Below are 14,349 nucleotides of genomic sequence, written 5' to 3'. Positions count from 1 at the left end.
GGCAGACTGACGCTGAGCGACGTCCCTGTCCAGAGGCAGACTGACGCTGAGCGACGTCCCTGTCCAGAGGCAGACTGATGCTGAGAGACGTCCCTGTCCAGAGGCAGACTGACGCTGGGCGACGTCCCTGTCCAGAGGCAGACTAACGCTGGGCAATGTCCCTGTCCAGAGGCAGACTGACGCTGAGCAACGTCCCTGTCCAGAGGCAGACTGACGCTGGGCGACGTCCCTGTCCAGAGGCAGACTGACGCTGAGAGACGTCCCTGTCCAGAGGCAGACTGACGCTGAGAGACGTCCCTGTCCAGAGGCAGACTGACGCTGAGCGACGTCCCTGTCCAGAGGCAGACTGACGCTGAGCGACGTCCCTGTCCAGAGGCAGACTGACGCTGAGAGACGTCCCTGTCCAGAGGCAGACTGACGCTGAGAGATGTCCCTGTCCAGAGGCAGACTGACGCTGAGCGACGTCCCTGTCCAGAGGCAGACTGACGCTGGGCGACGTCCCTGTCCAGAGGCAGACTGACGCTGGGCGACGTCCCTGTCCAGAGGCAGACTGACGCTGAGAGACGTCCCTGTCCAGAGGCAGACTGACGCTGAGAGACGTCCCTGTCCAGAGGCAGACTGACGCTGGGCGACGTCCCTGTCCAGAGGCAGACTGACGCTGAGCGACGTCCCTGTCCAGAAGCAGACTGACGCTGAGCGACGTCCCTGTCCAGAGGCAGACTGACGCTGAGCGACGTCCCTGTCCAGAGGCAGACTGACGCTGAGCGACGTCCCTGTCCAGAGGAAGACTGACGCTGAGAGACGTCCCTGTCCAGAGGCAGACTGACGCTGAGCGACGTCCCTGTCCAGAGGCAGACTGACGCTGAGCGACGTCCCTGTCTAGAGGCAGACTGACGCTGGGCGACGTCCCTGTCCAGAGGCAGACTGACGCTGGGCGACGTCCCTGTCCAGAGGCAGACTGACGCTGGGCGACGTCCCTGTCCAGAGGCAGACTGACGCTGGGCGACGTCCCTGTCCAGAGGCAGACTGACGCTGAGCGACGTCCCTGTCCAGAGGCAGACTGACGCTGAGCGACGTCCCTGTCCAGAGGCAGACTGACGCTGAGAGACGTCCCTGTCCAGAGGCAGACTGACGCTGAGAGACGTCCTTCACCAGAGGCAGACTGACGCTGAGAGACGTCCCTGTCCAGAGGCAGACTGACGCTGAGAGACGTCCCTGTCCAGAGGCAGACTAACGCTGGGCGACGTCCCTGTCCAGAGGCAGACTGACGCTGAGAGACATCCTTCACCAGAGGCAGACTGACGCTGAGAGACGTCCTTCACCAGAGGCAGACTGACGCTGAGAGACATCCTTCACCAGAGGCAGACTGACGCTGAGAGACGTCCTTCACCAGAGGCAGACTGACGCTGAGAGACGTCCTTCACCAGAGGCAGACTGACGCTGAGAGACGTCCCTGTCCAGAGGCAGACTGACGCTGGCCGACGTCCTTGTCCAGAGGCAGACTGACGCTGGGCGACGTCCTTGTCCAGAGGCAGACTGACGCTGAGAGACGTCTTTCACCAGAGGCAGACTGACGCTGAGAGACGTCCTTCACCAGAGGCAGACTGACGCTGGGCGACGTCCTTCACCAGAGGCAGACTGACGCTGGGCGACGTCCTTGACCAGAGGCAGACTGACGCTGGGCGACGTCCTTCACCAGAGGCAGACTGACGCTGAGCGACGTCCTTCACCAGAGGCAAACTGACGCTGAGAGACGTCCTTGGCCAGAGGCAGACTGACGCTGGGCGACGTCCTTGGCCAGAGGCAGACTGACGCTGGGCGACGTCCTTGGCCTGAGGCAGACTGACGCTGGGCGACGTCCTTGGCCAGAGGCAGACTGACGCTGGGCGACGTCCTTGTCCAGAGGCAGACTGACGCTGGGTGACGTTCTTCACCAGAGGCAGACTGACGCTGGGCGACGTCCTTCACCAGAGGCAGACTGACGCTGGGCGACGTCCTTGTCCAGAGGCAGACTGACGCTGAGATACGTCTTTCACCAGAGGCAGACTGACGCTGAGAGACGTCCTTCACCAGAGGCAGACTGACGCTGGGCGACGTCCTTCACCAGAGGCAGACTGACGCTGGGCGACGTCCTTCACCAGAGGCAGACTGACGCTGGGCGACGTCCTTCACCAGAGGAAGACTGACGCTGGGCGACGTCCTTCACCAGAGGCAGACTGACGCTGGGCGACGTCCTTCACCAGAGGCAGACTGACGCTGAGAGACGTCCCTGTCCAGAGGCAGACTGACGCTGGGCGACGTCCCTGTCCAGAGGCAGACTAACGCTGGGCGACGTCCCTGTCCAGAGGCAGACTGACGCTGAGAGACGTCCCTGTCCAGAGGCAGACTGACGCTGAGCGACGTCCCTGTCCAGAGGCAGACTGACGCTGAGCGACGTCCCTGTCCAGAGGCAGACTGACGCTGAGCGACGTCCCTGTCCAGAGGCAGACTGACGCTAAGAGACGTCCCTGTCCAGAGGCAGACTAACGCTGGGCGACGTCCCTGTCCAGAGGCAGACTGACGCTGAGAGACATCCTTCACCAGAGGCAGACTGACGCTGAGAGACGTCCTTCACCAGAGGCAGACTGACGCTGAGAGACATCCTTCACCAGAGGCAGACTGACGCTGAGAGACGTCCTTCACCAGAGGCAGACTGACGCTGAGAGACGTCCTTCACCAGAGGCAGACTGACGCTGAGAGACGTCCCTGTCCAGAGGCAGACTGACGCTGGCCGACGTCCTTGTCCAGAGGCAGACTGACGCTGGGCGACGTCCTTGTCCAGAGGCAGACTGACGCTGAGAGACGTCTTTCACCAGAGGCAGACTGACGCTGAGAGACGTCCTTCACCAGAGGCAGACTGACGCTGGGCGACGTCCTTCACCAGAGGCAGACTGACGCTGGGCGACGTCCTTGACCAGAGGCAGACTGACGCTGGGCGACGTCCTTCACCAGAGGCAGACTGACGCTGAGCGACGTCCTTCACCAGAGGCAAACTGACGCTGAGAGACGTCCTTGGCCAGAGGCAGACTGACGCTGGGCGACGTCCTTGGCCAGAGGCAGACTGACGCTGGGCGACGTCCTTGGCCTGAGGCAGACTGACGCTGGGCGACGTCCTTGGCCAGAGGCAGACTGACGCTGGGCGACGTCCTTGTCCAGAGGCAGACTGACGCTGGGTGACGTTCTTCACCAGAGGCAGACTGACGCTGGGCGACGTCCTTCACCAGAGGCAGACTGACGCTGGGCGACGTCCTTGTCCAGAGGCAGACTGACGCTGAGATACGTCTTTCACCAGAGGCAGACTGACGCTGAGAGACGTCCTTCACCAGAGGCAGACTGACGCTGGGCGACGTCCTTCACCAGAGGCAGACTGACGCTGGGCGACGTCCTTCACCAGAGGCAGACTGACGCTGGGCGACGTCCTTCACCAGAGGAAGACTGACGCTGGGCGACGTCCTTCACCAGAGGCAGACTGACGCTGGGCGACGTCCTTCACCAGAGGCAGACTGACGCTGAGAGACGTCCCTGTCCAGAGGCAGACTGACGCTGGGCGACGTCCCTGTCCAGAGGCAGAGTAACGCTGGGCGACGTCCCTGTCCAGAGGCAGACTGACGCTGAGAGACGTCCCTGTCCAGAGGCAGACTGACGCTGAGCGACGTCCCTGTCCAGAGGCAGACTGACGCTGAGCGACGTCCCTGTCCAGAGGCAGACTGACGCTGAGCGACGTCCCTGTCCAGAGGCAGACTGACGCTGAGAGACGTCCTTCACCAGAGGCAGACTGACGCTGAGAGACGTCCTTCACCAGAGGCAGACTGACGCTGAGAGACGTCCTTCACCAGAGGCAGACTGACGCTGAGCGACGTCCCTGTCCAGAGGCAGACTGACGCTGGGCGACGTCCCTGTCCAGAGGCAGACTGACGCTGGGCGACGTCCCTGTCCAGAGGCAGACTGACGCTGAGCGACGTCCCTGTCCAGAGGCAGACTGACGCTGAGAGACGTCCCTGTCCAGAGGCAGACTGACGCTGGGCGACGTCCCTGTTCAGAGGCAGACTGACGCTGAGAGACGTCCTTCACCAGAGGCAGACTGACGCTGAGAGACGTCCTTCACCAGAGGCAGACTGACGCTGAGAGACGTCCTTCACCAGAGGCAGACTGACGCTGAGACGTCCCTGTCCAGAGGCAGACTGACGCTGGCCGACGTCCTTGTCCAGAGGCAGACTGACGCTGGCCGACGTCCTTGTCCAGAGGCAGACTGACGCTGAGAGACGTCCTTCACCAGAGGCAGACTGACGCTGGGCGACGTCCTTCACCAGAGGCAGACTGACGCTGGGCGACGTCCTTGACCAGAGGCAGACTGACGCTGGGCGACGTCCTTGACCAGAGGCAGACTGACGCTGAGAGACGTCCTTCACCAGAGGCAGACTGACGCTGAGAGACGTCCCTGTCCAGAGGCAGACTGACGCTGGCCGACGTCCTTGTCCAGAGGCAGACTGACGCTGAGAGACGTCTTTCACCAGAAGCAGACTGACGCTGGGCGACGTCCTTCACCAGAGGCAGACTGACGCTGGGCGACGTCCTTCACCAGAGGCAGACTGACGCTGGGCGACGTCCTTGACCAGAGGCAGACTGACGCTGGGCGACGTCCTTCACCAGAGGCAGACTGACGCTGAGCGACGTCCTTCACCAGAGGCAGACTGACGCTGGGCGACGTCCTTGGCCAGAGGCAGACTGACGCTGGGCGACGTCCTTGGCCTGAGGCAGACTGACGCTGGGCGACGTCCTTGGCCAGAGGCAGACTGACGCTGGGGCGACGTCCTTGTCCAGAGGCAGACTGACGCTGGGTGACGTTCTTCACCAGAGGCAGACTGTCGCTGGGCGACGTCCTTGGCCAGAGGCAGACTGACGCTGGGCGACATCCTTGGCCAGAGGCAGACTGACGCTGAGCGACGTCCTTCACCAGAGGCAAACTGACGCTGAGAGACGTCCTTCACCAGAGGCAGACTGACGCTGGGCAACGTCCTTGGCCTGAGGCAGACTGACGCTGGGCGACGTCCTTGGCCAGAGGCAGACTGACGCTGGGCGACGTCCTTGTCCAGAGGCAGACTGACGCTGGGCGACGTCCTTGTCCAGAGGCAGACTGACGCTGGGCGACGTCCTTGTCCAGAGGCAGACTGACGCTGGGTGACGTTCTTCACCAGAGGCAGACTGACGCTGGGCGACGTCCTTCACCAGAGGCAGACTGATGTTGAGCGACGTCCTTCACCAGAGGCAGACTGACGCTGGGCGACGTCCTTGGCCAGAGGCAGACTGACGCTGGGCGACGTCCTTGGCCTGAGGCAGACTGACGCTGGGCGACGTCCTTGGCCAGAGGCAGACTGACGCTGGGCGACGTCCTTGTCCAGAGGCAGACTGACGCTGGGCGACGTCCTTGTCCAGAGGCAGACTGACGCTGGGCGACGTCCTTCACCAGAGGCAGACTGACGCTGGGCGACGTCCTTGGCCAGAGGCAGATTGACGCTGGGCGACGTCCTTGGCCAGAGGCAGACTGACGCTGGGCGACGTCCTTGGCCAGAGGCAGACTGACGCTGGCCGACGTCCTTGGCCAGAGGCAGACTGACGCTGGGCGACGTTCTTGGTCAGAGGCAGACTGACCCTGAGCGACGTCCTTGGCCAGAGGCAGACTGACGCTGGGTGCTGCAGGTCTGTTTTGGGGGACAGTTACAGGGGATGGAGCAGGATCTTTTTGTTTCTTTGCATCCTGCTACTTTTTACACTGTGGTGAAAAGGGAAACTAATGAGTTGCAGATGTCTTCACGCCCTGTCCATACATGTCTCAGCAGCTGTGACCACAGGCCTCCGCCATATTCTTTACAGATGTCAGGATAATGGGGGTCGACACCTCCTCTGTCTGAACAGAACCTTTAGCAAATCTTACAGGAGCAGTTTATAATCTGAGGACACGGTATAAGGCCATGTGCGCACACTGACAAATATTCTGCACCAAATCTGCATCTTTTGGCAGAAAAACGCATACAAAAAACGCAGTGTGTGCACATGGCCTAAGAGCGGCTGCTATCAGTCACATGTGTGTGCACATGGCCTAAGAGCGGCTGCTATCAGTCACACGTGTGTGCACATGGCCTAAGAGCGGCTGCTATCAGTCACATGTGTGTGCACATGGCCTAAGAGCGGCTGCTATCAGTCACATGTGTGTGCACATGGCCTAAGAGCGGCTGCTATCAGTCACATGTGTGTGCACATGGCCTAAGAGCGGCTGCTATCAGTCACATGTGTGTGCACATGGCCTAAGAGCGGCTGCTATCAGTCACATGTGTACACATGGCCTAAGAGCGGCTGCTATCAGTCACGTGTGCACATGGCCTAAGAGCGGCTGCTATCAGTCACATGTGTGTGCACATGGCCTAAGAGCGGCTGCTATCAATCACACTGCAGAAATAAATATCCCTGGGGGTAAATGGGGGCACGGAGTTGCCTTAACTTTCCCTCACTGCAGTTATCATCTCCCAGTGTAAAGGGGCTGATAACAGAGAGCAATAGTAGAGAATGGCATGTTTCTGTGTAGGCTGCGGATATATAACATATATAGCTATCTATACGTGCAGAAGGTCATTTATAATATCGGCACGCAGGATACGACAGCTGGACACCGGAAGAAATGCGAGCCCCTCATTAGCGACAACAGATATCTGTGCACAAATGGAAACTGTCAGCATGGCACAATAGAAGAGCGCACGGGGGGCACGAGCAGAATGTGGGGGTAACTCAATCCTCACCGCCGGCTGGAAAAAGCATCCAGAAGAGGCACCGTAAACCGGCTCAGGGCAAAAGTCAGTACACCCCCAACTGCATTGCATTACCAATAAATTATGTATATGCATAGCAACATAGTGTAAGTGGAAACTGTCAGCAAGTTTGTTGATCTCTGCTTATTACACCTGCCACAATATTATTGTTGCTAAATAGGAATTAACAGAAATGTGATCTTCATTCACTGACAGCAAGCAGAGGTCTTGATAATGGTGAAATGTTATCATTACACCTCCCAGAAGGTACGGCAAAGAATCCAAAACCAGACGCAGCTTTGGATGTGACTAGAGGACAATAGTGGTTGGTAAGGGCTCCACCTAAAATTTAAAAGCCGAGCAGCCGCCATTCCCCGGCAGCGTCGGCAGCAGAGTGTCGGGTCAGCGGGATGTGAGCGGAGTAAGAAGCGTGAACCAATTCCCAACAGACGAGATGTTTAATTCATAAGATGTGCAAGAATAGCTCCGTCCTCAAGGACACGCTCCCCCTCCTCCGCACCATCACCGAGGAGGACGCGCGTGCCATGAGAGCGGAGGATCCGAATTCTGCTTCAAGAAGCAGTCTGAATTTCTCACTCCTTTCTGGTTCAACATATGGACAGATGATGTTCTGTTGTGCGGTACAGAGGGAGATATAATGGTCCCAGCATAGTGCAGGAGCCTCTATCTCCCACAATGTACTTATACCCAGAGCTGCATTCATAATTCTGCTTGTAGATGGAGCCTGAATCTATGACCCCTTTCTGGTTCAGTGTCTAGATGGATCATGTTCTGCAAGCACGGAATGGAGGTAGGTGTAGTGGTTCATGCATAGTGCAGGAGCCTCTATCTCCCACAATATACTTACACTGAGCTGCATTCACAATTCTGCTTTTAGCTGGAGCCCGAATCTCTCACCCCCTTCTGGTTCAGTGTCTAGGCGGATGATGTTCTGTTGTGCGGCACAGAGGAGATAGAGGCTCCTGCACTATACTGGGAGCACTGTATCTCCTACAATATACTTACACCCAGAGCTACATTCATAATTCTGCTTCCAGAAGGAGCCCGAATCTCTCACTCCCTTCTGGTTTAGGGTCTAGATGGATCATGTTCTGCTGCATGGCATAGAGGTAGATGTAGTGGTCCATGCATATACAGTGCAGGAGCCTCTATCTCCCACAATATACTTACACTAAGAGCTGCATTCATAATTCTGCTTCTAGATGGAGCCGAAATCTCTCACACCCTTCAGTGTCTAGACAGATCATATTCTGATGCACAGCATGGAGGGAGATGTAGTGGTCTCAGCATACATACAGGCTCCTGCACTATCTCCCACAATGTACTTACATCAAGAGCTGCATTCACAATTCTGCTTCTAGGAAACTGAATCTCTCACCCCCCTTCTGGTTCAGTGTATAGACAGATCATGTTCTTCTGTGCGGCAGAGAGAGAGATACAGTGGTCCCAGCATGCATAGTCCAGGAGCCTTGATCTCCCACCATGTACTTACACCCAGAGCTGCATTGATAATTCTGCTTGTTTCCTGAAAGCTGTGGGACATCTAATCTGCCATGGACAGCACCTGCTCTGATGCATTGAGGGACATGTAGTGTTCCCAGCATGCATTGCACAGTATAGCCTCCATCTCCCATGATGCACTTCTCCCCTCTAACCCAAACTGATTTTGGGTTGTTGGGGGCCTGTGAACCAAAATCTCCAACATTTCCCATGTATATTACTGTATACACCAAAGCCATATATTGTTCTCTGTTATCAGCCAGTTAAGTTGTGGAGACGCAGACTATATAAAAGATTTCTAATACCGTAAATGAAAAATAAAGAAAAAAAAAAGCGTAGGTGTGACTACAGCACAGGGGGATTCAGGCTATTGTTCCCTGTTATCAGCCCCTTCAGACTGACCGCGACAGGTCGAATATTCTATAGCTTCTCGTTATCAGGGGAAGACTCCAAGGAGGATAAGTAGATTAAATTTCTTGCTCTCTGTTATCAGCCATTTCAAGCTAGAGCGTGGTAAAAATCTCCTCGGTCGCAATCACAATTTATTTTCCTTTATTGACAATCGAGTCTCCCGGAATCCCGGATGATTTGAGGTATAAAATAGTCCAGTGTCGGACGCTCGCGTCTATTTCTTCGCTTGACCGTCCAGCAAATCCTTTGCTTCATTAATCTTGGCCGCGATATATGGAGATCCGCCTAGAAAAAGAGGGGAAAAAGGGGCGTCCGTCACAATGAAAGACAACAGGTGAGCGAATTCTGCGTCCTCATGACAACTCTTCATGTCACAAGGATATTGTGAAGATGCAAGTTACCATCAAGATTTTTAGATTTGCACAATATCCCTATGACAAGGCCAAAGCGCAGACAAGAATTGTCACCATAGGATCACAATAGTGAAATTCTGCACCATTCCCCTAGGCACATATACACTTACAAGACATCACTTATTTCAGTGCACCCTTAACGCTTCCTGTGAAATGTACACCGATGCCCACATATTCTACATATACCCACCTACCGTAACCACTATTACAACCAGTTACCATGTGGCCATTAAGGGGTGAAATTAAATGGTGCCCAATAGGGTGTATGGGCGGCGATGACCCAATTAAATATCATTGTCAGTGAAAGGCATCGGCACCTACATAGTTAAGCAGCAGTGATCGGAGCTTTCTCTGTTCGCTGCTGGCTGTACAGCACAACAGGCACCTGCCCGGTATAGTACGGGCTCAGAACAGGAGCGGGACCTAAACTGGCGTTTACCTTTGTCCGGGTGATTGAGCAGCATTATCCGCCTGTGAGCTTCCCGAATCTTCAGCTTATTCGCCGTGGGGCTGCAAGAAAACACAGGGGAGTCAACGTCCGCACTGAAATGTCACCAAAGTCTTGTCAAAACTTATATATTGTAGGATCTCTGCTTACTTTCAGTGAATTTAAACACTAGATTGGAGGGGTCATATGCTGTCAGTCCTAAGTGCTCCCTGCAGAGCTGAGGGTTCGCTCCAATTGCATCTAGTCCTCACCATCCCTTTATTATACAGACAGGCTGCCACTTACCTCACTCCTAGGACAAGGGCGGCCTCCCTTTTGGTCATTTTGGGTTCAAATCCACCTTTGTAATAACCGGCAAAAGCCTAAGAAGAGGCGAAACGTTACTTTACTTTCCAAGTAATAAAAAGGTCTTGCTGTATTTGTCTCAGGGCACATGTGTGTGTGAGGCTGGGAAGACTTTCCTTATACAGTACATAGTCAGACCCTTCTGCCCTTACAAAATTATATATTATAGAGGGAAAAAGAAAATAAAAACATTATAAGTGAGAGGAAAGAGGAGAGGAGGGGAAAAAAAAAAAAGGAGGAGACAAGAGGGGGGGGGACAGAGGCGAGAAGGGGGGGGACAGAGGCGAGAAGGGGGGGGACAGAGGCGAGAAGGGGGGGGACAGAGGCGAGAAGGGGGGGGACAGAGGCCGAGAAGGGGGGGGGGAAGGGCCGAGAAGGGGGGGGAACGAGGCGAGAAGGGGGGGGAGAAAGAGGCGAGAAGGGGAGGGGGGAGAAAGAGGCGAGAAGGGGGGGGGGGAGAAAGAGGCGAGAAGGGGGGGGGGGAGAAAGAGGCGAGAAGGGGGGGGGAGGAGGCGAGAAGGGGGGGAGGGAGGAGGCGAGAAGGGGGGGGAGAAGGAGGCGAGAAGGGGGGGGAGAAGGAGGCGAGAAGGGGGGGGGGAGAAGGAGGCGAGAAGGGGGGGGGAGAAAGAGGCGAGAAGGGGGGGAGAAAGAGGCGAGAAGGGGGGGAGAAAGAGGCGAGAAGGGGGGGAGAAAGAGGCGAGAAGGGGGGGGGGGAGAAAGAGGCGAGAAGGGGGGGGGAGAAAGAGGCGAGAAGGGGGGGGGAGAAAGAGGCGAGAAGGGGGGGGGAGAAAGAGGCGAGAAGGGGGGGGAGAAAAAGGCGAGAAGGGGGGGGGAAAGAGGCGAGAAGGGGGGGGAGAAGGGGGGGGGAAGAGGCGAGAAGGGGGGGAAGAGGCGAGAAGGGGGGAAGAGGCGAGAAGGGGGGGGAAGAGGCGAGAAGGGGGGGGAAGAGGCGAGAAGGGGGGGAAGAGGCGAGAAGGGGGGGAAGAGGCGAGAAGGGGGGGGGAAGAGGCGAGAAGGGGGGGGAAGAGGCGAGAAGGGGGGGGAAGAGGCGAGAAGGGGGGGAAGAGGCGAGAAGGGGGGGGGAAGAGGCGAGAAGGGGGGGGAAGAGGCGAGAAGGGGGGGAAGAGGCGAGAAGGGGGGGGAAGAGGCGAGAAGGGGGGGGGAAGAGGCGAGAAGGGGGGGGGAAGAGGCGAGAAGGGGGGGGGAAGAGGCGAGAAGGGGGGGGAAAGAGGCGAGAAGGGGGGGGAAAGAGGCGAGAAGGGGGGGGGAAAGAGGCGAGAAGGGGGGGGAAAGAGGCGAGAAGGGGGGGAGAGAAAGAGGCGAGAAGGGGGGGAGAGAAAGAGGCAAGAAGGGGGGGAGAGAAAGAGGCGAGAAGGGGGGGAGGGAAAGGCGAGAAGGGGGGGGGGGAAAGAGGCGAGAAGGGGGGGAAAGAGGCGAGAAGGGGGGGAAAGAGGCGAGAAGGGGGGGAAAGAGGCGAGAAGGGGGGGAAAGAGGCGAGAAGGGGGGGAAAGAGGCGAGAAGGGGGGGAAAGAGGCGAGAAGGGGGGGAAAGAGGCGAGAAGGGGGGGAAAGAGGCGAGAAGGGGGGGAAAGAGGCGAGAAGGGGGGGAAAGAGGCGAGAAGGGGGGGGAAAGAGGCGAGAAGGGGGGGGAAAGAGGCGAGAAGGGGGGGGAAAGAGGCGAGAAGGGGGGGAAAGAGGCGAGAAGGGGGGGGAAAGAGGCGAGAAGGGGGGGGAAAGAGGCGAGAAGGGGGGGGAAAGAGGCGAGAAGGGGGGGGGAAGAGGCAAGAAGGGGGGGAGAGAAAGAGGCGAGAAGGGGGGGGGAAAGAGGCAAGAAGGGGGGGAGAGAAAGAGGCGAGAAGGGGGGGGAAGAGGCGAGAAGGGGGGGGGGAAGAGGCGAGAAGGGGGGGGGGAAGAGGCGAGAAGGGGGGGGGGAAGAGGCGAGAAGGGGGGGGGGAAGAGGCGAGAAGGGGGGGGGGAAGAGGCGAGAAGGGAGGGGGGAAGAGGCGAGAAGGGGGGGGAAAGAGGCGAGAAGGGGGGGGAAAGAGGCGAGAAGGGGGGGAAAGAGGCGAGAAGGGGGGGAAAGAGGCGAGAAGGGGGGGAAAGAGGCGAGAAGGGGGGGAAAGAGGCGAGAAGGGGGGGAAAGAGGCGAGAAGGGGGGGGAAAGAGGCGAGAAGGGGGGGGGAAGAGGCGAGAAGGGGGGGGAAGAGGCGAGAAGGGGGGGGAAGAGGCGAGAAGGGGGGGGGGAAGAGGCGAGAAGGGGGGGGGAAGAGGCGAGAAGGGGGGGAAGAGGCGAGAAGGGGGGGGAAGAGGCGAGAAGGGGGGGAAGAGGCGAGAAGGGGGGGGAAGAGGCGAGAAGGGGGGGGGGGAAGAGGCGAGAAGGGGGGGGGAAGAGGCGAGAAGGGGGGGGGGAAAGAGGCGAGAAGGGGGACGTAGGAAAAGAAGGAAGAAGGAAAGAAGAAGTCAGAAATAAGGAAGAAAGAAGAAAAGCGGAGAAGGAAGAAAGAAGGAAAAGGAAGAAAGAAGGAAAAGGAAGAAAGAAGGAAAAGGAAGAAAGAAGGAAAAGGAAGAAAGAAGGAAAAGAAAGAAAGAAAGAAGAAAAAGAAAGAATAAAGAAAGGAGGAGGAAAGAAAGACGGAGAATGAAGAAAGAAGAAAGGCACTTATGTTATGGAACTTTAAAAAAATGGGGACAAAAAAAAAAAAAAGTTTTTTCTTATTGTGCCAAAGCTATAATTTTTTTTCTAAAAACAACCCTTCAGAAATTCGGCGTTGCAGTCTGTGCACTGACTCGCAGAATAACATTTTTGTCTCACTTACGGTGCACAATAAACTCCCTGAAAAACAAAACCTCAAAATTGGGGTCTGTTTCTCAAGAGAAAGAACTAAAAGCAGGACCCTCAGGGGGAGGGAATTAAAATAAAAAAAAATCCCATTACTGGTTGTATTGGGCGGCTGCCCACTTGGCGTGATTGGGCAGATCCCTCATCCTGGGGTCGGATGGTCTTCTACAATGTGCAGATCTCAGGCACGTGGTAAATCTGCGCCCTCAGAGGCCGCACCCCTCTCTGGTCGTCCCTGTGGTTGTGTAGACGCTGTGTGCGCCGCCTTGTAGGGCAGAAGCCTCCATAATACAACACGTGGAGGACCCTGCGGAGCCACAGCTGCAGAATACATGGCCATGTGCATGACGCCCCGGACGCAGAGGGGATTTCTTACCGACTTGGGCAGGGTCTGGATCGCCTGCTTGACCTGAGGCTCCAGGTGTTTGAAGGCCTGAAACACATACCGGCCTGGAGGCGAGAAAGACAAACACCCGGATATCAGGTACTGTGTATTATTATACGTCACAGTGTCCTCCGGAGGAGCTCTGCGCTATCCATGGCAGCGCTCCTCATCTGTATGCCCCAGAAACAGCGCCACCTGTGCACAGAATGGGGACTACAGCTCAGCACCATTCAGTTCAATGGAGAGGCGCTGTAATATCAGATACAACCCAACGACAGGAGGTAACGCAGTTTCTGGAGAGCAGCCATGTTCGTATACACCCCCCGTTACTTCCTCCTGTGTACAGTACCTGCAAATCCCGCCACCGCGATGGTCAGACCGGCTGCGATCAATGAGCTCGCCTGGAAAGGAGAAAACAAAACAAAAAAAACTTTATTATACATTGAAATCTACTCATTTTTGGTCACCAGTCAGATTCCACTGTTTACAGCCAAAGCACAGCTCCACCCAGCGGCCGATCTCAGTACTGCAGCTCAAACCACCCACTGCTATAAGGGCTGCAGTACCGGGAACAGCCACTAAGACACAGAAAACGTTCACTGACAGCAAGCAGAGATTGTGGAGAAAAGGAAAAAAAAAAAAAGAGTGCACCCAGGTCATGTGACCGCGAGGACACGTGACCACGCGTGACTAACAAGGTCAGCTACAGGGACACGTGACCTGTCCATGGTGACCGTTCCCTGCACCGCACTCCAGCTCTGCCCTTCCCCCTCTCCTCACCATAGCGACAGGCGCTAAACACACCGAAGCCGCACCGTCACCGAGCGGAAACCATCCCCGGTCCGAACCGGGCCCGTCTGCGAGATCTCCCGCCCGGAGACCGCCCCTTCCTCCAGTAACCCCGCCCACCATACGAGCAGGGTAGGCTGATCAAAGTTGGGTTGATTCGGAAACATTTTTTTTTTTTTGAAGCTTCAAACTTTATTGTTCACAGACGCACAATGCTGTCAATCTGATCTAAAGCAGCGATCAGATTGAACAATATTCGGGATTGTGAGATATTTTCTGAACTCTTTATTAATGGTTTGCTGTCAATATACAGTGTATGAAGGAAATGGGAAAGCTGAACAGGCACTTGTGGTATTCTCG

The 14,349-nt window shown here is 56.7% G+C and overlaps 1 protein-coding gene across 1 annotated transcript; it reads right to left on the bottom strand.

Moving 5' to 3' along the window:
- Nucleotides 1–8,895: 8,895 nt before the first annotated feature.
- On the bottom strand, nt 8,896–14,135 carry DNAJC19 (DnaJ heat shock protein family (Hsp40) member C19). The gene is made up of 6 exons (XM_075316889.1): nt 13,981–14,135; nt 13,550–13,601; nt 13,192–13,265; nt 9,918–9,994; nt 9,624–9,694; nt 8,896–9,056 (listed from the first exon to the last, which is right to left on the bottom strand). The coding sequence occupies exons 1-6, from the start codon at nt 14,110–14,112 to the stop codon at nt 8,986–8,988; spliced, it is 477 nt and encodes a 158-aa protein (XP_075173004.1). The 5' UTR covers nt 14,113–14,135; the 3' UTR covers nt 8,896–8,985.
- Nucleotides 14,136–14,349: the final 214 nt, after the last annotated feature.

This window comes from Anomaloglossus baeobatrachus, chromosome 6 (assembly GCF_048569485.1).
Source record: "Anomaloglossus baeobatrachus isolate aAnoBae1 chromosome 6, aAnoBae1.hap1, whole genome shotgun sequence".
In the NCBI taxonomy this organism is placed as follows: Eukaryota; Metazoa; Chordata; class Amphibia; order Anura; family Aromobatidae; genus Anomaloglossus; species Anomaloglossus baeobatrachus.
The sequence above is the reverse complement of the archived record's forward strand: the minus strand, read 5'-3'. Positions and strand labels throughout refer to the sequence as shown.